Source organism: Ursus maritimus, unplaced genomic scaffold (genome assembly GCF_017311325.1).
Source record: "Ursus maritimus isolate PB19 unplaced genomic scaffold, ASM1731132v1 scaffold_10, whole genome shotgun sequence".
NCBI classification, from domain to species: domain Eukaryota; kingdom Metazoa; phylum Chordata; class Mammalia; order Carnivora; family Ursidae; genus Ursus; species Ursus maritimus.
In genome coordinates, this window is record NW_024423344.1 from 25,269,131 (window position 1) to 25,296,664 (window position 27,534).

The window sequence follows — 27,534 nt, forward strand, 5'->3', positions numbered from 1 at the left end:
GAACTGAAATTTTTACTCCATGCTATTGACACCATATTTGCATAGAAATGTGATTGAACTATACTGTGTTTTTTAAAGATAGTATTATGAATTATTTTATTTTTTAAGTTCTGTGAACTAATCACCAAAGAAGGGGTATTGCAGACTTTCTTGAAACAATTTTTAGTATGCACAATAAATAAAACTAACCAAAATGTCCGTTCAGTGGAGAGCCACATTTTTTCTTTATCAATTTAGAGATTTCCAAATTGACTAGAACCTGATGAAATTGCAATTGGAACGTACCAAACAATAATCATTCTAATTCTCAATCTTGCAGTATTTTTCTGTTCAGTAAGATGCATTTGAATGACCATTGATCATAGTTGGTTTTCCAAATTTGGGTAAGACCCTATGAGCATTTCTACTCATACCTGTAAGTAAATACATTTCTATTAAGAGTCACTTAAATTATAGTGGCTTGTGGCTAATTTTTTTTATGAAAAGGAAATAATTTTTACGAAAAGTGTGAAGGTTTGGTGGAATTACTGAAACTAGAATGTTTAGGTGAATGTGATGTTCTAGTTAGCTGTTTTAGTCAACTGTTACCCAAAAGGTGTTTTTGTTTATTTGCTAAAATCCTTGTTCTGCAAAATTCTTTTCAATATATTGGAATCACTTCCCTGAATCAGTAACATATATTTTATGTATTTGGCGCTTTTATTGATAAAACGTCCACTGAGGCATCATTTATAAACAACATAGTTCTCAACAAAGGGTCATTTTGCCTTCCTGGGGACATTTGGCAATGTCAGGAGTAATTTTTTGTTGTTAGGTACGGGGGTGAGAGGGAGCGTGGTACTGGCTTCTGGTGGGTAGAAGCCAGGGATGCTGCCAAACATGCTATGATGTACAGGACAGCCCCCAGTACAATTACTGAATACAAAACGTCAGGACCACCAAGATTGAGAAACTGAGAAATAGTGATTTTGCCACCATTGCAGATACTAAAAATTATTTATCATAGGCACTGAAGGTAATTCTAAAATACCTGGACTAGGACTCCAGAATGTTTTTGAACAAACATCTAGTCTTCAGAATGATTGAGGAATAGGATACTAATCTGGATATGTGGTGTCTGGAGTGTTATTTTTTAAACCTTAGTCCTGTTTCTTTTTAGTTATTGCACAAATGTGTGTATTCCAGCTTTCCGTCACACACACATTTTGCATATTCAGTATAAACCAGGGCCCGGGATTTAACAGACTGTAGGAGTGATTCACATGTGCTTTGTGTGGTTTTAAGTTGTTTCTCTGGAAGCAGTGAAAGAAGGTGATTTGAAGGGAGTAGAAGAAGCCTTCCTCAAACCAAGACTCGTGAACTTAATCTGCGCTGGCCAAAAGTGAAGGCTGGTTATTTAAGATAAAGACAGTATAGACAGTATGTCCTTTCCTTAACCGTAGCATTCTTTCCCCCATCCTAAATCTCGACCTAGGCAGTGCGGACTTCAGGTTTGGCTTAGCTTGATGGTGACTTTTCCCTTTTCCCAGAGCCTTGAATTACAGGCATTCTCACAGGCACTTTCTATTTAGATCTTACTAATGTGTTTTCTCTTTAGCCTCTTGTGGTTTCCTGCCTCCAAGTACCTATTCACACTGTCAGAGATTATCTCTGATAAGAGCGAATTCCGTACTTTAACTGAGGGTAATAGTCTCTCTATTTGTGCTCAAGGAGAGTGCTCCTTGGAGCCAAAGCTTGGGAGCAAGGCAGTGCGTATCTCATCTAGAACTGTGGCCTCAGGCTGACTTAAAATCAATCAGATCTTTAAAAATTAACTTCTTATTATACAGCATTGTGAATTGAAATTTGTCCTGGAATTATGATTCACACTTTTAGCTCTAACTTTAGTGTTCATTTTTTTTTTTTTCATCGTTGCTTTTTCTTTACAGGTCAGCTTCCCCAGTAGGACAGCATCATTCTCCTATATCTTCTAGACATCACTCATCTTCCTCACAATCAGGATCATCTATTCAAAGACATTCTCCTTCTCCTCGTCGAAAAAGAACTCCTTCACCTTCTTATCAGAGGACAATAACTCCACCTTTACGACGCTCTGCTTCTCCTTATCCTTCACATTCTCTGTCTTCTCCTCAGAGAAAGCAAAGTCCCCCAAGACATCGCTCTCCAATGCGAGAAAAAGGGAGGCATGACCATGAACGAACTTCACAGTCTCATGATAGGCGTCATGAAAGAAGGGAAGGTATGCACTGTACTTTATCTTGATTTCTTTAGAGTTAAGTATTTTCTTTATTAAAGAACCGGACATTCAGATTTATTGTCATAATAAGGGAAAGAAGAAAATTGTGCTGTATTAAGTCTTCTGTAACAGAGAAGAGGGCAGTAAGAGGTGCTTTTAATGACACAGGAACATAAATTATTAAATGTACATAAGTGGGCATTTTTATGTATACCGAGGTAGTGCTTTCTTCAGTTAAGATGTTTCATGTGAATACATTCAAGTTCTAGAAATTTTTGGCTATCTGATTCTTAAAGCATCCCTCTAATTGCTTAGTTGATTCTTTAAAAAAAAGAAGTGAAGGAAAGAAATGGTCGGTGTAAACCACGTGATCAGTTTTCTTGGTGTAACTCAAGAAAGAAGGAAACTTGCAAAGCAGTTTTCCTTTCTGTATCCCTGAGAATTAAGTTAACTTTGGATTTGCTACTCCTCATTCAAGCTGAGATGCTATTATTATCTTGCGGTACAGTCCAGTAGCTCTCATCTCTTTCTGTACTCCTTATCCAAGCTTCTTATCCTTATATATTTTAAGTTTTTTTTCCTAATTTCTGAGTTGGTGTTTAAACATAATGAATACTCAAATACTTCCTTGCGTGTTGAATTTAGTTGTTCTCTTCCTATCAACAGTGCAATAATTAATCAAGTTCTTTTATTCAAGAAAATGATGAATGCCCAGGTAGGGACCAGAGAGAGCATCTGTTGTATAGAATTATTTCTTGTGTACCTCTTTGGAACCAGAACAGCACAGCAGTATTTATGGAACATTGGTAAGATAGGAAAATTCTCTGAGCACCTGTCTATTAATTTTAATAAGATATTTAACTAGAGTCGACAGGAATATAGTGTACATTTAATGACTACTTATTGGATGAAAACTCTTTAGTGAGTTTGATGTCTGCTTTGAAATAATAATGAGGGGAAATAGTATGCAGTTGAGTCTTACAAGAATTTTTTTTGTGCTAAGAGTGGCCTGTGTTACAGGAAGAATCCATTTAATAATAAACCATATGTGTTTAGTTTCTTTGTAAAGTAGATGTTTCTTTAACTTTCCGTATAAGAGATGTAGCAGATGTTTGTTCCTCTATTTAGATGTCATCTTCTGAAATAAGAATAATTTTAGTGGAAGAATGGGGAGGTAGGTAAAGAACAAAATATAGTAACTAGATTTGAAAAGACAGATGGAATCATGAAAAGGATCTGGTACTGAGTGAACGTATTTTTAGGCACAGTTGGCATTAGAGGAGGACTAGAAGTCATAGATGAGCACAGAAAGGGATGGAAACCTATCAAATCCTTGCTTACTGCCTCTGTTCTTAAAGGGCATTTGTGGATAGAAGCATCTGGACAATGTAATTAGCTGGAGAGATGAGTTATTTTGAAAATCTAGGGGGTCTTGTGGATGGATAGGTGTTTGGGTGCTTGAGAAAGTCTGTAGGCCTAGCCACCTGGGACAAAGAGAAAAGAAGGTAAATTTACAATAGGCATATGGCTCTTGGGCATACGGCTGCTATATTGCTAAAATAGCCTCAGATCTTGAGGTAGTCCAGAGTGTCGAGCAACACATAAAGGAATCTGATTTAAAAACAAGGCAGTATTTGTTTTCTGAGTTTCTCTTGTTAGTCCTTTGACTTCATATCAGATTTATGCTCTAATCAATTTATGCCCGTTCTAGGCAGATCTAAAGAATAGTTTCTGTTCTTTGCAAATTCTATTAGGTATGGGGTTGCCTAAGGTATTTAGGCTCTGGACCTCTTATTTCTTCATTTAGACAATGACATGGTTGAATTAAGTAATCAGTGAGTTTCATTTCAGCTTTTTAAAAACTGAAGTTCCTTTCTTATTTTTCTATGAAGTGTTAGAAAATGCTTTAAGGAGAGAAAACTTTAGAGACAGGAGTGATTCCAGTAAACAGCTCAAGAAAAGAGAGGGTGAATAACAAAATCTCTTTGCCAACCAGCTTACTAACTGTCGGCCACTCTTAAGTGCTTCAAGTACATTTGAGGTTGTCCTGGATGGTCTTGTTTGGCCTGATACTTGGTAGAGACGGCTAAAGTCACTGTGTACCTCTGGATCTACAAGTAGTTTTTAAAAAATAAGCCATCCGTGATAGGAGATCAATTTATTTGTTTCAGTTGTTTAAGATAAGTATGGGTAAGTTGGGGCTTGGGAAGATCCTAATCAAAGTTTACCTAAATCAAGAACATAGTTATCCAAGTGTTAATAAAATTACCTTTGGAATTGTAGCTTATGGATGGTTTTGATTTTCTTATTGCCCATGTTTTCTTTTTTTATTTTCTGCAAAAAACGTGAATTACCATTTTTAAAAAAATTTTAAGCTCTATATTTATGTGTATTGTCTAGTTTCTCAAAATTTTGTGAAAGGAATTCTAGTTGATTTCCAAACTTGAATTACAGAGACGAGAAGCAAAAGGGATAGAGAAAAGGACACAAGAGAAGAACGAGAGTATGAACAAGATCAGAGCTCTTCTAGAGACCACAGAGATGACAGAGAACCTCGAGATGGTCGGGATCGAAGAGATGCCAGAGACACTAGAGACCGACGGGAACTAAGGGACTCCAGAGACATTCGGGACTCTAGAGAGATGAGAGATTATAGCAGAGATAACAAAGAGAGCCGTGATCCCAGAGATTCTCGGTCTGCTCGTGATACCCATGACTACAGGGACCGTGAAAGTCGAGATACTCATCGAAAGGAGGATACCTATCAAGAAGAATCCCGAAGTTATGGCAGAAACCATTTAAGAGAAGAAAGTTCTCGTACTGAAATAAGGAATGATGCCAGAAATGAGTCTCGAAGTGAAATTAGGAATGACCGGATGGGCAGAAGTAGGGGAAGAGGTCCAGAATTACCTGAAAAGGGTAAGGTTTTTGACTTGTCAGTGAACTGTATCTTGTATGCTTATATAGAAATTATTAAATCTTTTAAGGTTTCTTTTCTAAATATATTCTTTTTTACATTCATTATCATCATTTTGTCAAAGTAATTTTCAGTTAATTGAATTTCCCTATAAATTCCAAATAGGAATTGTTAAATTCCTAAGATTTAGGAATTTGCTAAAGTAGCAAAAGATAAGTGGGTCCTGATTAAGATCCCCTGGTAAATTATATAGTCATGCTTACCCTCTTGAGTAGTGTGGAACACTAAGAAAATTCCTGTCAAGCAAAAAAAGTAGAGTCAAAAAATAATTTCTACTAAACAGGTACATATATGATAAAATGATTATTAAAGTGGAATTAAAGTGGTGGCCTTTCAAAACTAACAGTATCAGAAATGACTGCGTATTCCTCAGTATACTTGTGCTTGCTTCAAACCACTTGAGAATCTTGAGCCATTTTTCTTCTTTACCAACACCCACTAACTACCTACCTAAATGTATTTGTCTCCAGACTGCTTGGGCTAGATTAGTTTTGACCTCTATTCCTCTCCCCTCTTTTCTCCCCTCCCCTAAAATACTGCTGCAGATTTCTGAACATTCATTATTTCTATTGGTCTTTTGGTATATCTTGGTCAATATTATAGCTTCATATTAAGCTGAAGGCCTCTTATCTTCTCCTTCATAGTTGTCTTGGCCTTTCTTGGCCCTTTGCTTTTTCATATACATTTTTAAAATGAGTTGTGTTTTCTTTTTAATTTCATGAAAAACTTGGATTTTTATTTCAAATGCATTAAATTTATGAATTTATAACTTTTTCTATTAAGGTCATATATGTATTTTATTCCTGGTTACCCAGCATTTTTGGTGGTCTTGTCAGTGGCACTTAAAAATTTTTTTTCTCTCTTCTTAATAATGAATTTACATGGTTCAAAATTTCAAAAGAAAGAATATGTTGTGATGTGAAAAGCCTTGCCTTTATCCCTGACCTCATTCATTTTTTTGCCAATTTAGTCTGTATCCTTCCCAGAAATTCTACACAAGCAGATTTGTATGTCTACTCATATACCCATCTGATTTTACAAACATAATTTTTTAAAAACTGTATATTACTCTATACCTTGCTGTTTTCACTTAAAAAAGACCTTGGAGATCATCCCATATCAGTCAACTTGATAAACAGCTATCCTCTTCTTTATGGTGCACATTGTCTGTTGTAGGAATTACTAAAAAGTTTTAAGTTTTTATTTAAATTCCAGTTAATATACAGTGTAATCTTAGTTTCAGAGGTACAGTATAGTGACTCAACATGTCCATACAACACCCATTGCTCATCACAGGTGCCTTCTTTTATCCCCAATACCTATTCAACCCATATCCCCACCCACCTCCCCTCTGATAACCTTCAGTTTGTTTTCTGTAGGTAAGAGTCTGTTTCTTGCTTTGCCTCTCTTTCTCTTTTTTTTTTAACTTTGTTTTGTTTCTTAAATTCCACATATGAGTGAAAATATACATTATTTGTCTTTCTCTGACTATTTTGCTTAGCATAATACTCCAGCTCCATCCGTGTTCTTGCAAATGGCAAGATTTCATTCTTTTTTATGGCTGAGTAATTCTCTATTGTGTTCTTATACCACATCTTTTTTGTCTGTTCATCAGTCATTGGACACTTGGGCTATTACCATAATTTGGCTATCATAGATAGTGCTGTTATAAATATCGGGGTGCATGTATCCTTTCGAATTAATAGTTCTGTGTTCTTTGAGTAAATACCTAGTAGTGCAATTACTGGATTGTAGGGTAGTTCTATTTTTAATTTTTTGAGGAACCTTCATACTGTTCTCTGGAGTGGCTGCACCAGTTTGCATTCCCACCACAATAGTGCAGGAGGGTTCCCCTTTCTCCACATCCTTGCCAGCACCTATTGTTTCTTGTGTTGTTGATTTTAGCCATTCTGACAGGTGTGAAGTGATAACTCATTGTAGTTTTGATTTTGTGTTTCCTTGATGATGAGCGTTGATGAACATTTTTTCATGTGTCTGTTGGCCATCTGTATGTCTTCCTTGGAGAAATGTCTGTTCATGTCTTCTGCCCATTTTATAATTGGATTATTTGTTTTGTAATCCCTATCAAAATACCAAACCTTTTTGCATAGAGCTAGAACAAAAAATTTAAAGTTAGTACAGTAGTTCTTCCTTATCTTTAGGGGGTGTGTTCCAGGATGCTGAATGGATGCCTAAAACCTCAGATAATACTGAACTCTCTATATACTAGGTCTTTTCCTGTACATACACACCTATAATAAAGTTTAATTTATAAATTAAGCACAGTAAGAAATTAACAGTAACCAATAATAAAATAAAGCAATGATAATAATATACTGCAGTGAAAATTATGTGAATGTGGTCTTTCTCAAAATATCTTACTGTGCTGTACTCACCCTTATGATGAAGTGAGATGATAGAATGCCTACGTGATGAGATGAAAGCAAAGTGAATGATGTAGGCATTGTGACGTAACATTAGGCTACCATTAACCTTCTGATGATATGTAGGAAGGAGGATCATCTGCTTCTGGACCCCAGTTGACTGTGGGTAACTGAAATCACAGAAGGTGAAGCCACAGATAGGGAAGACTACTATCGTATATTGATAGATGTGTAGGTATTCCGGTCTTTGTTTTCGAACAGTGCTTCAGTGAATAACTGGGTATCACTAAATAATATCTTTTTAAAGTATTTTATTTTCTACCGCTCACTGTTGGTGTATGGAAACGATAATTGATATTTGTATATTAATCTTACATTGCTATGTTGCTGTATTTTTGTAGATCTAATTAGATTCTCTTAAACATTTATGTCTGGTAACAGATTTGGCTCTTTTCTGATTATTGTTTATTTACTGTCGATAACCTGCTGATCATCTTTCAATATAGTGTTGAATATAAGTGGTATAATGGGCTTCTTTGCTCTGTTTGAGATTTTAAAGTGTGATTGTTGGCATTTTACCATTAAGCATGGTGCTTGTAGATTTTTAGCAGATTTTTTTTTATTGTGTTACAGATGTCCCCTAATTCCCCAACTTAGTTAACAGCTCTCTCCTGACCATTTTTTCTGTATCTTGAGAAGGTCACAGTTGGTCTCTTTAACCTTTTTACTTACGTTATGTATTTATTTAAAATTCAGAGCTTATCCTCACATTTTTAAGATAAATGGAATTTTTTCACTTTTTTAAAGTTCTAGATTAGGTTAACATTTGATGTTGAATTAAACATCTGTGTTTTCAGTTGAGATTACATATAATTAGTGGCATGATGGTAAATATTTAACAATGGACTCTACCATAAGTCCCGACTTTTAGCTTTTGCCAATTTCCGTGGTATAAATACTCTTGCCATAGCAGATTCTGTGCTACTGACATGAGCTGAGATGCGCACAATTGGCTCTTTCAAGCCAGTGTGAACTGGTTCTAGGATGCCACTGCATAGTTCATTTTTTATGTTGTTTTTGTTTGGTTTGGGGATCAAAGTTATACTAGACATACAAAATGGGTAGTGTCGCTTCCTTTTTTCCTCTGGAACAATTTGTATATGATCAGTTATCTATTATTTGACAATTTAACAACATTGTCTGTTAAACCTTGTTTCTTATTTTTCTGATGGTTATAGCTTTTACTACCAATTGAGTTTCTCATAAGAGTTATAGATTTAGATTATTTTAAGTTATAGATTTGGGTTTTTTCTTAAAGCAGTGTGGTAAGTTAGTTTTCTAGGAAATTTGTTTTCAAATTTTTGATACAAAGATGTTCCAAAAATTTTTTTTAAATCTCTATTATATCTGTAATTATATTCCCTTATTTTTCTTGCTCAGTCTTGCCAGAGATTTGTCTGTTTTGAGTCTTTTCAAACAATTAATCTTTGGTTTATATTCTTTTGTATCTCTTTTGTTCTATTAATTCCTACTCTTAGGTTTTACTTTGTTATGAAATGTGTGGTAATTGTATTAGTAACCATTCTAAACACTTTGTAAGTTTTAATATAATTTCTTCCTCGACTCATGAATTAGGTAGAAATAGGATTTTAAATTTCCAGTCATAACTTTTTAAAATAAATCCCCTTCCTTAATTTTAATTGTTGTCAGAGAAGACTTTAAAGTCAACTCTTTGGCATTTGTATTTGTTAAGACTTGGCTGTGGCTCAGAAATTTATATAAATGTTCTTTAATTGTTGGATGCAAAGGGTGTCTCAGATCAAGCTTGTTAACCATGGTTTCAAATCTAAAATTATTTTTAGTCTGCCTTTTCTGATATTACAGAGAAGTGAGTTAAATCTTCCTCTGTCATTGTGAATTTGTCGATTTCATATAATTTGATCAATTTTTGCTTTGAATATTTTAAGACTTTGCTGTTGGGTATACATAAGGCAAATTATTCCTCTTATCATTGCAGAATGACCCTCTTTATCCCTAATAGTGCTTTTTTTCTTGAAGGTTATTTTATTAACATTTCTTTTGGTTAATATTTGATAAGTATCTTTTTTCATCCTTTTAGCCTTGCTGTATCTTTTTGTTTCAAATGTGACTCTAAACAGCATAGGTTAGACATATGTTAGGCATATGTTGAATCTTATTGTATCTTCTTTGATTCTTAACTTTCAGATTTTTCATCTCTCTCTCTCTTTTGTTTCCTGGGTATATCCTCAGACATATCTTTTTTTTTTTTTTTTTTTTTTTTTTTTTTTTTTTTTTTACTTATTATCTCTTAGTAGCAACTAAGCTGCTACTTAACTTATTCATTCCTTGATGACTTAACTTATTCATTCCTAAACGTTATATGTAGCTCATTTCTAGTTTTTAAAAAATGTTTTAGATTTCTTCCTTGTGGTCTTTAATTATACAGATATTTTGACCATTAAAATACATTGTTAACAGTATTTAGAATTCTTCTCTAATTCTTTGAATGCTCAAAGCCTATTATGTATAGAGTGTGTATGTGAGTGTGTGTGTAGCTCTGCATTTTTTTAAACCACTTTATTGAGAAGTGATTGACATACAAAAAGCGGCACATGCAGCTTCTATACATTTAATGTATTCAACATGATGAGCTTGGAGATAAGTATATGCTCATGAATCCATCTCTGCTATCTATGCCATTTACATATCCATTGCCTGCAAAAGTTTCCTTTTGCTCTCTCTTTACTATTTTATATGTGTCTAATGAGCACACTTAATATAACATCTACCCTCTTATCAGATTTTTGACTTTCCAGTACAGTATTACTAACTGTAGGCACTATGCCTTACTGTAGAACTCTAATCATCTTATACAACTGAAACTTTGTACCCTTTGACTAATACCTCTCCGTTTCCTTCTACCTCCAGCCCTTGGCTATTAACATTCTACTCTCTAATAAGAGTTTGACTCTTTTAGATTCCACATATAAGTGGTACCATGTACTATTTGTCTTTCTGTGTGTGACCTATCTCACTCAGCGTGATGTCCTCCAGGTTCATCTATGTTGTCTCAAGTGGCAGGATTTCCTTTTTTTTTTTTTAAGGATGAATAATATTCCATTATATTTATATACCACATTTTCTTTTCCATTTGTCTACCAGAGGCTATTTAAGTTGCTTCCGTGTCTTGGCTATTGTAAATAATGCTGCAGTGAACATGAGATATCTCTTCCAGATCCTGATTTCAATTCCTTTGGATATACACCAAAAAGTGGGATTACTGGATCATATGTGGTTCTATTTTTCATTTTTTTTTTTTTGAGGAACCTCTGTACTGTTTTCCAGTAGTGGCTGTGTAGCTTGCATTACCATTACCACAATGAAGATACTCAGCTGTGTATCACAAGACTCCCTGTATTACCCCTTTGTAGCTGTATTCAAATCTCCTCTTTTGTCCCTAACCCCTGGCAACCACTAATATGTCCTCCATCTTATAATTGTTATTTCACAAATGTTAGGTAATGGAATCATGCTGTATATATCCTATTGAGATTGGCTCTTTCCTTCAGCATAATTTCCTTGAGGTTCATCCAAGTTGTTACATGTATTAATAGTTTGTTCCTTGTAGTATTCCATGGTCCGGAGATACCACAGTTTAACCATTCACCATTGAAAGACATTTGGGTACTTTCCAGGTTTTAGCTTTTACAAATAAAGCTACTATGAACATTCATTTCCCACATTTTTTAATGAAAATTTTCAGGCACCACTTACTGTCAACAAAGTACCTTCGTTCTGTATTGGAATGTTTTTGCTATAAATTGTAATCAAAGCAATAATATATATCCACTTTTTCCTTATTTTAATGATATTTCTGTGAATTTAATATGAACAGATAGTTTTCATTCTTTGTTTTGTTGGGTTTTGGGTTAACTGAAATGAGTCTTTTAGTTTATGATTCCATTAAGACTTTTTATTGATAGAAAAAAACTGGGACTTAGCTTACCCAAGTCATTAGACAACTTGCGTGTTCTGATCCAACATTTAATATTCTTTTCGACAATGATAACCATACTTTGAAACACTAGCACACCTTCTTTATCTGTATGTTTTTTTGGGAAGGAAGATTATGACTGATGAAACTTGTTTAATAAAGTGTATGTGTTTAAACATTTGTGTGAATATCCTTTGTTTAGGAAGTCGAGGCACAAGAGGTTCTCAAATTGATAGTCACAGTAGTAGTAGCAACTATCATGACAGCTGGGAAACTCGAAGTAGCTATCCTGAAAGAGACAGATATCCTGAAAGAGACAACAGAGACCAAGCAAGGGATTCTTCCTTTGAGAGAAGACATGGAGAGAGAGACCGTCGTGACAACAGAGAGAGAGGTTTGTCAAATCGCATGTTATTCAATAATGGCCAATAGTGATTGGGGGAATTGTCTTTTAAAAACCATTATCAATTTACTTTTTAATACATCTTTTAAGCTTTTCGCTTGTTGACCCATTTGAAAATATTCTGTTTACTCATAAAATCTTGTTTACTAAATTTAAGAGAGAGTATGTAAATAGCTAGCTGCCAGAGTACGTATTTGGCAAAAGAGTGGGTACTGAGGTGTAGTAAGTACTTGCGTACCACAGGAACCTAGGTGCCCTACCTTATGTCTCTCACCTTAACCAAATAAGCTTACAATCCTTTAAAGAATGTAGATGCTTGGGTGCCTATTCTAGGCATTTCTGATTCAGGAGATACTTTCTCACCTGAGTATCCTGGCCACTCACTCGCTAGCCGTGATAATAAACAGGGTCTTGTAAGGGCTGTCAGAAAAACAAAGGAAAAAAATTGATGATGGTTGGGTTGGGGGTGGTTTGAGGAAACATTTTATGCATGTTCCTTCTTGAGAGTTTGCAGTACTTGCTTTTGCTAATTTTATATTCTTGTGTATCTTAAGCTAAACATTTTTGGTTACTGTATTAGATTCTGCCCTATTTGATTTACTCTCTTAAATCAATTTTGAAGCAGGATTATTCAAAGTCATTGAAGAAGGGTTTATAAGTACTTTCTTCAAGAAGCTTTTATTGTCCATATGTATTAGGGCCTTTAAACTCTTTAAGATCTTATGATGGTCTTACTAACTTTGGCTGGTTACTGAAGTAAGGTTTGCTATAATGCTGAGATTAATATAGTATGAAACTTGATTGAGTAGGAAATTGAATATGTTTCATAGTAGGCTGAATCACAAAGGTAATAGTGTATGTTAATATGGACAGTAATGAGAGAAGGAAGTAGCTAAGACACCATGTACTTTGGGAGTATAGATGAGATCAGACTTGGTTGAATTTGTTAGGGTAAGCCTAATGCATTTGGGTTAAAAGGTGTGTATGATTTCCTTAGTTACAGATAAGGCTGGAGTTTATGTGTTGTGTGTTGATATATCTTCCCTAACGCTGATTCACCTCTCCTTAATCTAACACTATGTCCTCATAATGCTATGCTTTTTTAAAACCTCTTTTCTCACTTTTCCCCCCCTAGTTGAATATCCTAGCTCAGGTTTTTTCATCTTATTCCTGAATTCAGTAGTAACATTTGGTTTTAGTCTTATATTTAGTTCTCAACCATACATGTATTAAGTTTCTGGGAACTTTGATAGTTGCTTTTTATATATTCCCAGACTTAATATTGTAAAAGATATTAATATTGTAAAAGTTATTAAGTTTGGGACTATATATGAAATATCCTTTAAAATCCTTTTATCTTTATAATATCCCTGTGAGTGTAGGTATGACAAGAGAATTCACATTTCATAACTTAGGAGAGTTGGACTAGGAGAAGGTTAGTGATTTTTCCACTATTAGAGAGAAGTAAGTTCCAGAGCTGGAATTCAAACTCAGATCTTCTGACTGCAAGTTCTGTCCTCTTTTTGTTTTACTTTAATATAACTACTTCAATAAATATCAGTTGTATGATTGAAATAGGACTATATATTTGAGGTTACTGATACATTCCACAGTGTTTACTGAGTGCTCATGCACTTTGCTAGGTTCTTGAAGTACAGTAGTTCTTGTGCTTATCGATCTTAATGGGAGGGAAGATACTTCTTCCCCTTACACCCAAAAAGAGAAATGACTATTGAGTGCAATCAAGGAACAAAGAACGTGCCCAGATAGAAATAAAGGATAAGAGAGGGACCTACTTAAGATAGATTATGTATGCAAAATTTGAGGAGATGACATTTATACAGAAGCATAAATGCAAGAGAAGAAGCTAGCATTGCAAAGATTGAGGGTAAAAACATTCCATGCAGAGGGTAGAGTATTGCCAATTCCCTGAGATAGGAAATAACTTAATATGTCCTAGAGTTTGGAAGAAGACCAGTGTGACCCGAGCATGGTGAGCAATAGGAAGATGGATAGAGGTTGAGGGTAGAGATGTGCCCAGGCACCTTGTTCTGTGCTCAGGAATTTCAGTCTTCCCTTTAGTTCTTCACAGGCTGATTAGGGTACACAGAGACAATTGGAGTGTGATGAATGCTACTACTGTATGAAGTTCTATGAGAGGAGCAGAGTTCTGAGATCAGGAAAGCTTCCCTAAAGAGTTTGCTAGAAGGAACAGTGGAAGAAACACTTTGCAGGGAGAAGGTATAGCACGTGCAGCCATGCAGGACTAAAAGAAATATATACTTTGGAATAGTAATGAATTGTGGTCTTGGGAGTAGAGATATGCCATAATTGGTAGGGAAGGAAAAAAACTGGGAAAAAGGGTTGATGAGAGACTATAGGCCAGGTTCTAAATAGCCTAATAAACCAGGCTAAATTTTTTAATTCAGTTTCCTTTTCACTGCCTACAGGGCAACTGCTTTTAAGCAACTGGAAAAAAAATAGAGTTTTCTTGGAAAAAGTATAAGTCTGGTGAAGGACTGGAGACAAGGATACCAACCAGTTATACTGTTGATGACACAGAACATCTAAGAAGAGGCAATCAGAGTCTGTTAATAATATTAACTGTAGGGATAGAGAGAGGAAATAGAATAAAGGAATATTTTGAGAGTGAAACTGATGGATAACTCAGAGGTTTCCAGCTTTCATGAATGGGTATGTCATTCAGTAACATAAGGAAATAACATGAAGAGAAGAGCATCTTTGAAGAACTTATTTTGGGGAAAAGATAGAAAAAATAGTTTAAACACATTAAAGTGATGTTGTTATATCCTCTCCATTTTCTTTGAAGTAAGAGACATTGTCTTTTTGGTTGGGGAAAATAGAATATTTATCTGTCAAAAAAAAAGAGTGAGTAAAATAGCTTATTCCCTGACATTGCTGTAATCAGAAATTTCAAGTATGAATTACTACAAGTTGCAGTATTGAATTTCAGGTTGTTTTGTAATCATTGTGACATTAGCATGACTCCTAAACCAGGAACTCAAACAATCTAAGACCATAAATATGTAGCATTTGGGGAATCAAAAGTGGACAATAACCATTTTAAATTAAATTGGTTTCAGCAAGTGTAAAAAAGGATTTAAGAGAATTGACTTCTAGTCCTGAAGTCCTAATAAATCTGCCATCTCTGTGGCTTTGGCCGGTCATCTTCTGGACCATAATTTCTGTGTTTTTAAGAAACAAGGGGCTGGACAAGGTTTGGTTTTGTTTTAGCTTTAAAATTCTATGAACTTTTGTATCGCTATGTAACTGCTAAAGAGTAAATATGCAAAAGTCTTGCCTTTTTCATCTGTGATGAGATAGGAAATTCAAATTACTGTATTTCCTTCCCTGGAAATATCCTGAAGTTATTCTGCTTAATAAGTTGATGTTAGATATTCCACTTGAAAACCTGTTGACCATATTGTAGTATGACCTTTATGACTAACCCATAAACATTATTACATAATACAAAAATAGAAACATCACACAGTAGCCTAGATCCTACCACAGGGAACTACTTTCAAAAATGGCTAGCTCTGTGGTAAAGTTAATGCCATTTTCTTATACATTTTTTTGGTCCCAGACTAATTTCCTGCTCAACTGGGCATATGGGCAGCATGTATTCATTTTCTCTATGTTTATATGATTCATGTATTGAAAAAAACATATTTATATAAAATGTGATGAGATTATCAGTTAACATTTTTAAGAAAACAGCTCTTCATCTGAGTGATGTTATATGATTAATTAAAACTTATAAATATCACTAATATGAAACACTTTACATTTGATTACTTCAAAATTGCTAAGCATCAGTACCCTTGATAGTCTAGTTTATGATAAATTGATATTGCAGCAACAATTATTGACAGGTGTTTTGTTCTCCTAGATTTTCCTCACATAATAGCTGCACTTTGATGTATATATATTTTGGCCTGAAATTAGAGGTGTGACTTACGAGGGAAATTTTTTTTTTCCTTCAGCTCCTATGTTCTACACCTCCTGCTGCCCCTATCCTTTGCCACCAGTGTTCTCAGGTCCTGCTGGGGGGACAGAGAAGATCAGAGGTGAAGGGTAGAGATGGCAGAAAGTGGGGTTGGAGCAGTGGGCTGGAGGTAGGGTAGGGAGCATGCAGAGAAAGATCAAAGGTGGATCAGTGGGAGGCGGGAGGGGGGTTGGTGGGGAGCAGAAAACATGCTAGTAAGAGGGCAAATAAAGCTTACCTTTAAAAAATTTTTTTGTAAACATCTAGGGGTGATTATTTGGATGATTAACTTAAAAGTAAATATAGTACCTGACTTATATTTGCTGCCAGTGTGACCCTATACACAGATAAAGTTTAAGATTTGCCGTACTGTCTTACCAATAGGTTATCTGTCAAATTAATCACTGACAAAACTTGATTTTCATTGTAGATCAAAGACCAAGCTCACCAATTCGACATCAGGGAAGGAATGACGAGCTTGAGCGTGATGAAAGAAGAGAGGAACGAAGAGTAGACAGAGTGGAGGATAGAAGAGATGAAAGGGCTAGAGAAAGAGAGAGGGAGCGAGAGCGAGACAGAGAGCGTGAGAGGGAGAGGGAGCGTGAGCGGGATCGGGAAAGAGAGAAGGAAAGAGAGCTGGAAAGAGAGCGCGCTAGGGAGCGGGAGAGAGAAAGAGAAAAAGAGAGGGACCGTGAAAGAGAGCGCGATCGTGACCATGATCGAGAGAGGGAGAGAGAGAGGGAGCGAGATAGGGAAAAAGAGCGAGAGAGAGAGAGAGAAGAGCGGGAGCGAGAGAGAGAGCGAGAGCGGGAGAGGGAACGAGAGCGAGAGCGGGAACGAGAGAGAGCGAGAGAAAGGGATAAAGAACGGGAGCGTCAGAGGGATTGGGAAGACAAAGACAAAGGACGAGATGACCGCCGAGAAAAGCGGGAAGATACCAGAGAAGACCGGAATCCCAGAGATGGACATGATGAGAGAAAGTCAAAGTAAGAATGAGAATGAATCAGTTTTTTGAAGTTACATTTCAGTAAAGTGTTCAAAAAGTTTCATTTAATGCTTTGTAGTGTGCCCTTAATGTCCTGATAGTTCTTTCTCCTCTCTACATTTTCCTGTATTTTGTTATATATATTTGGTGTTTAAAGTCTTTTGAATTGTCTAGGAACAAAAAACACTTTCTCATTCTATTTCTGTAGCCATGGATATGATTAATCATTCTTGTTTACCGTGCCATTTTTGATGACATACTGGCTTATTCAACTTCTGTAGGCTTGTTAAGGAATCCAGCTAAAAGTGATAGAACCAATAAACTTATATCTCATCATATCCACTTTACAACTAGTTAATGGAGTTGACCAGTCACCAAGAGATATTGCCTGTGCTATTCCTGGTAATCCTTCCTGAGTTTTGTGTTCTTACAAGTCTGGATTCACTAGCCTCAGCGCCAGAAGCATTCACAGTGTCTTAAAACTGAAGGAAGCCCTACAACCCCTGCATGGTTAGAAGATGATGAGAGGAGTTGTCCTCTCTTGAGCTGTGGAATTATAGTATGTTACTAGGATCCAAAGGTGTATTCTTATTATTTCAAATATCTGAGGACAGTTTCTTTTTCTTTCTTGTTTTCCCTTCTGTCTTTTTTTTTTTTTTTTTTTTTTTTTTTTTTTAAGCCAAAAAGGATTTATTTGCTCAGGTACTGGGAAGTCCATGGTTGGTGTTCATTTGTTCTGATGTGACTGTATTCAGACTTTCATACGAAGTATTGGGAATGCTCTCTCTCCATCTCTCCATTGTTTTCTTCTGTGTGAGTTCCAGTCTCAGAAAGGTTTTCTCCACATGATGGCTAAGATGGCCCAGGCATATGCTGATCATCTTCACAGCCCTCTCTGTATGTTTGGGCTCTCATTAGTTGAGGAGTAGACAAGGGAGCTAAGTCAATCACTATAGCCATGAGAATTTTGGACTCATTGGTCAATTTTGCAGTTTTATGGACATAAAGCCATTTTCATTGTAATTAACTGCCTTTTTTTTTAAGTTTGCTAAAACAAACTGTGGAAATAATTTATATATTCAATTCCTTTGCTTCTGCCTCCACCTCATTTGAATCATGGTGACTGTAGCTCCCTGCTTAAAGTTTCTTTTTTCATCATTGCTATTGTAGATTATGGTTATGGACAAAGAACATAGCACAGAAGTGGAGCCTTCTTCTGTTAGGTCTTGACTTCCCTTCAGTCTGCAGCCAGGGTTTTCTGTAGTTCACCCACTGGCTTCCCTTTCCCCACGTTTAAAAAAAAATCTTACATTAACATAAAATTCAGATACTGTCATTAACACATGTAGGCACACAATACATATTATTTCTCTTCTCTGACCTCCTTAAGCTAAGATTAAAATTCTGAAATCTTTGTTTTTTATCATTATCCAGTCCTGTGCTTTGATTTTATTTTTCCGTGATTCTGATCTCTGCTTACAGTGGCAGAGTTTATTCTGGTTCTTTGTAACTGGACAATCCAAACATTACAAGGACCCCAGAAACTTGGGAGTCAAAAAGCTCTATAACAATAACTAGCTGTCTGAGATATTTTTATCAATTATATTGTCATCTCAGTAGTTGAATTTATCCAGAACTGTTTTAACTGCTATTATGTAGAAGGTTTTATTTGCTGAATTGCCATACTATGTATTTTACTCTTAATTTTGTTTCTGTAGCTATTTCCTTGAAGTTAAAGTTCTATTTTGTATATTTTAATTATTTATTCTGGTATATCAATTATCTATTGCTGTGTATCAAACCACACAAAAAATTAGTAGTTTAAAACAACCACCGTTTATCTGCTCATAATTCTGTAGATTAGCACTATTGGCTGGGCTCAGCAGAGCGGTTCTGCTGCTCTTACTTGGAATTACTCATGTGTCCATTCTGTCCAGCAGTTTAGCTGGGTCTGGATGACCCAAAAATGGCCCCGCTTTTATGTCTGGCATTTGGCACTGGCTGTTGGTTAGGGCATCTCTTTTCTCCTCCACGTGAACTTTCAACTCCAGGTAGTCTAAACTGTACATATAATGATGGAAACATACCCAGAGGGCAAAAGCAGAAGTTGTGTTTCCTCTTGAGTCCTGACTTTCCAAACTTACACTGTGTTCTTTGACCACACCCCCTTGTCATAACAAGTCAGTTGGGCAAGCCCAGATTCAAAGAGTGGAGAGCTAGATGGCCTAATGATGAAGAGCTTTGGCTAGGGAATTGTTTGAGCTGGGCCTGCAAGTTGTCATACTAATCTCTTTTCCACCTGTTTACTCGTCTGTGTAAATGAGCTGTCAAGGAGGTAGGTGTGATGCAGTATTTTTGCCACTTTTGACTATAGTATTTATAAACAATGTTAATTTTTTAAAAAGTGACCAAAATTTAATGAAAAAATAGGAAAATACTAGAATAATTTAAATACCAGAGATATAAATGACTAGTCCTTTAATGTTTAACAAGAAATACAGTGAACATATGAATTATTTTATTAACTTGACACGAAGCAAGTGACTTAATTCTTAGAAGAGGGAAGGAAACAATTTTTCCAGTATACCCACAACATGACTGGCACTGGGCTTATGATATAACTAATTTAAATTCATGTCTTTTTGACTCCAAAGCAAGTACTAAATTTTCTCAGTTGGCTCCCCAACATAAAAATGTAAAATTAATAAGTTTTAGTAGAGGGTGCATCAATATATTAATGCCTCTGTTGTATGTTACCATCTTGTAGTAGTTAAATCTGGTGATTTAACAAAGAAAGATCTGTTGCTGTGTACTTTAAGTCCATAATTGTGTGTTAACAAATGAAGTGAAGAATTTTATTAAAGACGCTGAATACCTTTTGTATGATATAGCTCTGACAATATTGCTCTTACAATTTTATATTCTAGTTAAATAATACTAAGAACTAGTAAATCGCTTTTTCATCCTCTGGAAGTTTATAAATTATATTTGTCCAACTTAGGAAACGGTATAGAAATGAAGGGAGTCCTAGCCCTCGTCAGTCACCTAAGCGCCGGCGAGAACATTCCCCCGACAGTGATGCGTACAACAGCGGAGATGATAAAAGTAAGCAGAATCTGTTTTCTGTGTTTTTATATCCACGTTCCTTTATAACCATGAGACCATTCTTTGGCATTAGTAGAAAATGATGAAGTAGATTTAAAATTTTTCTTGCTCTGCTGCCTCTGAATATCTCATGTGACTAAAGTATATGCTAGAAATACAGTGACTTTATCGTACTGGCACTGTCATCTCCTATTATTTGTAATAAAGCCATGTTTTGAGTGAAATTATTGCCATTTTTAAAGTTTTAAAATGGAAAGTGAGAGGTTGGGTTATTATTATTTCTGTGTAACATGCCATGTTGTTTACCTGGTGAAAGTGTGATTACTTTCATCTTTTTGTATAGATGAAAAACATAGACTCTTGAGCCAGGTTGTACGACCTCAAGAGTCTCGTTCTCTCAGTCCATCACACCTTACAGAAGACAGGCAGGGTAGATGGAAAGAGGAAGATCGTAAACTAGAAAGAAAAGAGAGTTCAAGGCGCTATGAAGAGCAAGAGCTCAAAGAGAAAGTCTCTTCTGTAGATAAGCAGAGAGAACAGACAGAAATCATGGAAAGCTCAAGAACTCGTGCACAAGACATGATAGGACACCACCCGTCTGATGATCGAGACACATCTGATCGGGCTCACGATGAGAACAAGAAAAAAGCAAAAATTCAAAAGAAGCCTATTAAGAAAAAGAAAGAGGATGATGTTGGGATAGAGAGGGGTAACACAGAGACAGCATCTGAAGATGGTCAAGTATTTTCACCGAAAAAAGGACAGAAGAAGAAAAGTATTGAAAAAAAACGTAAAAAATCCAAAGGTGATTCTGATATTTCTGATGAAGAAGCAGCCCTGCAGAATAAGAAGAAGAGAGGCCCACGGACTCCCCCTATAACAACCAAAGAGGAACTGGTTGAAATTTCCAATGGTAAGGATGGCAGTCTAGAGGATTCTCAGAAAAAAGAAGATACCGCGTTCAGTGACTGGTCCGATGAGGATGTGCCTGACCGTGCGGAGGGGGCAGAAGCGGAGCACACCGCCACGGCTGCGACTCCCGGAAGGACTCCTTCTCCGTCTTCTCTTCCTCCTCCCCCTCCTCCTGCGGCCACTGCTGCCGGTACCACTGCCCCTGCTGCTCTTGCCACGTCCGCCACCTTCAGCACATCTACCGCCGCCATCGCCTCCTCTGCCATGCCCACCAGCACCGCCAGTGAAGACTCACATAGAAAATGCCATAGAACACGAGCGGAGAAAGTAGAGGCACCTCACGTTACTATAGAAGACGCACCACATCGCAAGCCAGTGGATCAAAAGAGGAGTAGCAGCCTTGGGAGCAATCGGAGTAATCGTAGTCATACATCTGGTCGTCTCCGTTCCCCATCCAACGATTCTGCCCATCGAAGTGGAGATGACCAGAGTGGTCGAAAGAGAGTACTGCATAGTGGCTCAAGAGATAGAGAGAAAACAAAAAGTCTGGAAATCACAGGAGAGAGAAAATCTAGGATTGATCAGTTAAAGCGTGGAGAACCCAGTCGAAGTACTTCTTCAGGTAATAAAATTGAATTATAATCTAGCCAAGTGTTTCCTGTCTTAGTATATTTTATACAGTTTTATATTTTATACAAATTATAAAGTAAATGCTAAATCGGTTATGATATACAGTGCCTTAAAGTGTAAGGAACTTAAAAGCTTAGCCATGCCGCCAAAATGTTAACCATTAATACCAGCATGGTAATAGAGATACTTTGACACCCATCAGTTTAATATCAGGATGTTAGTACGTTATCTTGGTGGAAGGGCTTATGTATTCAAGTCCCTTATTGCCTAAAATTTTAACCTTCCTGCTCTTCTTCCTGCAGCCAGTGCTTTTTCCTTTGACCAGAGAAAAAAAGGTAGGGTATATAGGAAGAGATCAGATAATGAAGTGATCCATTCTATTAATGCTTACCCATTTTTTATGTATGTATTTCTTGGAAGATATTTTGTGGTTATAGTGGAAATAAACACGTTTCCTTGTCTTTTACATATTTTAATTAGCACTTTAATGGAGACAGATCAGTTTTTCCTTAAAATGAGTTCCTTGAATAATTGGGAATATAGAAACATCAAATTGTAAGCTTTAAAGGACCCTATAATGAAGCATTTTCTTTTTCTTTCTTCCTATTGAAGTATAGTTGACATACAATGGATTAGTTTGAGGTGTTGTATAGCACAGTGATTTGACTTACGCTGTGCTCACCACAAGTGCAGCAACAATGAAACACTTTTTTATCTTCTCATGTGTTAACTCTTTGTATATTTATTTTAGATCGCCAGGACTCAAGGAGCCATAGCTCGAGAAGAAGTTCTCCTGAATCAGATCGACAGGTCCATTCAAGATCCGGGTCATTTGATAGCAGAGATAGGCTTCAAGAACGTGATCGATATGAGCATGATAGAGAGCGGGACAGAGAGAGGAGAGATACAAGACAGAGAGAATGGGACCGCGATGCCGAGAAAGATTGGCCACGGAACAGGGACCGAGATAGATTGCGGGAACGCGAGAGAGAACGAGACAAAAGGAGAGATTTGGACAGGGAAAGAGAGAGACTAATTCCTGATTCTCTGGAAAGAGACAGGGACAGAGACAGAGACAGAACTTTTGAGAGTTCTTCTCAAATGGAGTCTGTTAAACGCAGTGAAGCAAAACTGGAAAGTGAACATGAAAGAGACCTAGAAGGCACTTCCCGAGACTCTCTTGCTTTGGATAAAGAAAAAGTGGATAAAGATCTAGGATCTGTGCAGGGATTTGAAGATCTAAACAAAGCTGAGAGAACCGAGAGTGTGGAAGGTGAGTGCCACACGTTTTTGTCTGTTACCCTGCTCCATTCTTTTTCAGATTATATAGAAACAAAATATTTTCTTACGAAGGTGTTCTGATGATGCATAAGGAAAAGCCCTATGATATTTCAAGAACATGGTTCCCTGATTGGAACTATCAGGGTAGACTTGGTTCAAATTAGCCTAAATGAAGTAAAAGAAACGTAAATGCAGTGTCTGTAGATGTTAAAAAATAGTTATCATCCCCTTTTCTTAGATATTAAAAAAAATCACATAAATGGAAGCTATTTCTTGGTTCAGAGATGGACTAAATAACTATTAGTGATCCTGTTTTCTGGGACAGTCGAGAACAAATACATGAAACAATACATGTTTCCTGAAGCTGCATTCCCCTCTGGCCCACTCAGAGCCAGCCTCATGTGGGGAACATCATTCTCCACTGCCCCACTCTTTCTTCACCCCCAGGCTGCACCACAGACTGACTCACACCTCTGAATTCTCTGAAGGCACTACACTCCAGCTGTCTTTGTATTCTCTCTTCCCACTGCCTGGTAGATGTTTGCCCTTTTAGCTTCTCTTACTCGGACGTCAACTCCCAGGCTGTGCATCATTTCCTGTATGAAGCCTTCTCTGCTAAAGGGACTGTTTCAGGTTGCCGTAGCCCCTTGTCGGTATCGCTTTTATAGCATCCCCACACTGTCTCACAATTATTTTTCCATGGTTTTCTCCCCACTATACGGTACTCCTTTGTTAGGGACCATAGCTTTTCATTTCTTTATCATCAAGATAAAGACTTTAGCAAGGACACAGTAAATGGTTAATGAAAATATGTTCTGCCTGTGCATACATACCCCACATCTTATTCTTTGGTGAATTATAAGCTAGCTTAACAATAGTAATGGCTCCCCTGGAATTCTTCTGGAAATTCTGCCTCCTTGGGATTGTCCAGTTCTGGTACCAATGCTTATACCATTGTTCTGATATAACCTCTCCATTTTAAGCCCTCAAGAGACTTCTGGGATACCTCTATGTAAGTGGCAATTTTTTACTGTTCTTTTTATTTGCTGTATTGTAACATTGGGCCTGGAGTAAAATTCACATTCTTTTGGAACTATAAACATCTTTACCATTTCTTGGTTGTCTGATTAGATATGTTCCAGTACACCATCTGTTATATATTTTTTCTACTTGACAGAAACATTTCTATCTCAGTGTTCTTCACATTACATTTTCATCTCAATTTTAAGTATAAATAGCCTCGCATCATGAGTCATATTACTAATGGAGGTACAACCTTGGGGTATAATTGAATATAATTGAACTAATCATTATAACTCTCTTGTGACTGGAGTCAGTGCCCCTCATCCCTAAAATATATCATTCACTGGTTGTGATTACAGATAACATGGCATAGAAATTTATAGGTGAATTACCTAATGTGAGATGAAAAATTTTATTCACCTAAAGTAGGAAAATGAGTTGGATAAACTTGAAAAAATAAAAATCCTATCATCTGCATTTATGTTTAGACATATATTTGTATAATGAAGTCATTAAAATTCGTTACCTTAGAAGTGAATTGGGGGAGGCATAAGGGGATTATTATAGAATTTAATAGAATAGAAAATTACAGGATGACTAGAAACATCTCATAGTTTGCTACAGATTTATACCTGTAAAGCACAGTGTTGCATTTTGATAACTAGTGTCGTAAACTCAGTAAAGTGTGTGGCTAACTGCTGATTAGATATATTAAACATACTCTGTAGTTTTAGGGTAATTTTAAGTACACAACTAACTCACCAGGTGACAAAGCTTATTAGCCTTTGTGGTTGAGAAAGATTGGTAAGATAAGTAAAATGTATGCTTGTGGTACCAAGAAAATATTTTTAAATTATATTACAACTTTCTTTTTAAAATTGTGTTGGGATAGGAAAGATGAATTGGAGGTAAAGAGATGATTAATGGCAGTTTTACATTTTTACCTCACTGCTGTAAAGATCTTCATATCATGAGCTGAATGTTATGAACTAAGATTTAAGTTTCAAATAAATGTTAATAATTTTGCAAGTCTTTTAAGTTAATGAGTTTATTTAGGTAAAGAAATTACTGCATCCTTTTGGAGTTAGTAAATTTGGATTTACTTGAAGTTTTATTATAAAAAATTAACACACAAACAACATTAAGTTAGTGGTACCTTTTGTCATATAAATTGTTTTGATATTGTTCATACTATGTTCTTGCCATTAAAATTAAATTCATTTTATTTTTTGAATTGTCAAGTATTTTGAATAATTAAGAAATGTAGCTTTTTCTAAGGAAAAATATACTTTTCAGATATTTTTAGTGTTTCCTCTTTGGTTTCACTTAGCTGTCCCTTAGCTGTGCTCTTTGACATGAAATTAATCTTTCCAAAGCAGGAGATGACGAATCCAAGTTGGATGATGCACATTCTTTAGGATCTGGTGCTGGAGAAGGATATGAGCCGATCAGTGACGATGAACTAGATGAAATTCTAGCAGGTGATGCTGAAAAGAGGGAAGACCAACAGGATGAGGAGAAGATGCCAGGTAATCATTTATAAGGGTGGTCAAACATAAAAGTTATCTGATTTATGGTATTAAGGTATTTTTTTTTGTTCCTTTCATGCTGTGCAAATTAATGAAAGGCAGTTAGAATTTTTCCCTTTATATTTAAGACTGAAAGGCCAATAAAATGAAAATTATATGTTCTGCTCATTTTTAAGTTGACATTGTCCATAAATTGGAAAGGGTCCCATTTAAAATAGCAAAATTCTAAGATTTCCATTCTGCAGGTTAAGATTCATATTATGTGACCTGGAATCTAACCAAATACTGATTGCCTAGCAACGTTCTAGATGGTAGATATATGGTACAGAGCTTCAGAATTGTGGTGCTACAAGCCAGCTTTTGAAACAATCATTCAATCATTGAAATTATATTTAAACGGTATCTATATACCTCTATCAGTTTGCTGAACCAGGAATTATTTTCCCTTGTAGTATACTTTATGCATTGCCAGAGCTGCTTCTAGTGACTGCACCATGAAGCAGCACCCATTGATGTTCCTGTTGAATCATCCCAAATAGTCTGATTGTTAGTAAATTTTTTAAAAATCATTGTGAGGGTCTTTGCTTTGGCTATGTAAACTTTTATTTTGACTTAATTTTTTGTATTTCATAATTTTTTCTACTAATGTATTAGTATGTATGATATCTTTTTTATCAAATGCCATTAGGTACATCTAAATAGAACATTACTTTGTTAATTTTTTCAATTGTTCCTTGTCAATGGATGGATGATTTGTTCTCAGTATTAAGAGCCAGTGCCCGAGTTATTTGTAGGAATGCGTTTGGGTTTTCGTTTGCTTGCCTGTTTTCTTTTGGTGAGTTTTTTTTTATTGAAAAGGTCCTTAGATTCTAATTATTAGTCTTTATAGGAAAGCTTTCATTTTAAGAATAGGACGTTTTTGGTTCAAAGCACTTATTTAATGCGGTCTGCGTTTTGCAATTTCTGTTTCTCTAAAGATAACAAGAATGCTATTTCTTGGTGTAAAAAAAAAATCCTGTTCTTAACTTTCTACAGATCCATTAGATGTGATAGATGTGGATTGGTCTGGTCTTATGCCAAAGCACCCAAAAGAACCACGAGAGCCTGGGGCTGCACTGTTAAAATTCACACCTGGAGCTGTTATGCTAAGAGTTGGGATTTCTAAAAAGTTGGCAGGTTCTGAACTCTTTACCAAAGTCAAAGAAACATGTCAGAGACTTTTAGAAAAACCCAAAGGTAAGTCCATTCTTTGTGCAATGTCTGCTGTAACTGTTAATTAAGATGCCTTTGCAAAGGGTGTGGCTCGTTCTCATGTAGCACTTACCATATAGGAACTTTTTTTTTTGAGGAATCACGTATGTTTTTTATTTAAATCTTCTTTGAAATTTTAAAAAGGAATTTTGACCATGAAAATTAAAGCCCACAGAAAAGTTACGAAAATATCACAAATGATCTTTCTTACCATACTCACTTTTTAACAGGTAAGTTCAAATGTCAGAGCCCTCAGTGGTGTTCCCAAAACTAAACAAAGCAGAGCCCGAGAGTGGACTAGATATTTTTCATACCTAAGTGAACTGGGTGTCTTGGCAACCCATTCCCCTGGGAAATGCAGAGTTCTACCCAAATGCAAATGTGTAGGTTTAAGCCTTTAACAAAGGGATAAAAACTTAGAACTTGGTGTCAAGGCCAGATGGTCTGGATTCCTCAACAGGTTCACTAGTTATTAGGTGTTATTTAATCCCTATGTGTTAGTGTCACCATCTGTAAGCTGGGAATAATTAGACCATCAATTTCATAAGATCGTTAGGAGAGGAGCAAATGAGGTATTTTAAGTAAAATACTTTTAGAACAATTCCTGACATGTAGTGACACTCAATAAATATTGACTGCTACTGTTTCGTTTGAAAATATTTTATCACATTGATTTTAGACCTTTTGGCAACAACTTTTCACTGTTCTGCAGTTTTTTCTATTTTCTGGAATATTCTTTTATGCATTTTTTTTCTGTTTTATCTGATTCCTACTTTATTAATGGGAGGGGGATG

At 36.0% G+C, this 27,534-nt stretch overlaps 1 protein-coding gene across 7 annotated transcripts in view; it reads left to right on the top strand.

The window, feature by feature from the left end:
* ZC3H13 (zinc finger CCCH-type containing 13) overlaps positions 1-27,534 on the top strand; it is a 97,442-nt gene that overhangs the window by 59,381 nt on the left and 10,527 nt on the right. For 2 of the 7 annotated variants that reach the window (XM_040622876.1, XM_040622879.1), the window contains exons 9-18: positions 1,929-2,239; positions 4,691-5,155; positions 11,815-12,006; positions 16,023-16,106; positions 16,455-17,010; positions 20,011-20,114; positions 20,458-21,648; positions 22,408-22,929; positions 25,337-25,489; positions 26,525-26,725. In XM_040622876.1, the coding sequence (XP_040478810.1) occupies positions 1,929-2,239; positions 4,691-5,155; positions 11,815-12,006; positions 16,023-16,106; positions 16,455-17,010; positions 20,011-20,114; positions 20,458-21,648; positions 22,408-22,929; positions 25,337-25,489; positions 26,525-26,725 (3,779 nt within the window). The remainder of the gene's footprint in view (positions 1-1,928; positions 2,240-4,690; positions 5,156-11,814; positions 12,007-16,022; positions 16,107-16,454; positions 17,011-20,010; positions 20,115-20,457; positions 21,649-22,407; positions 22,930-25,336; positions 25,490-26,524; positions 26,726-27,534) is intronic. The other 5 variants (XM_040622885.1, XM_040622886.1, XM_008706838.2 and 2 more) reach the window with 5 other exon arrangements.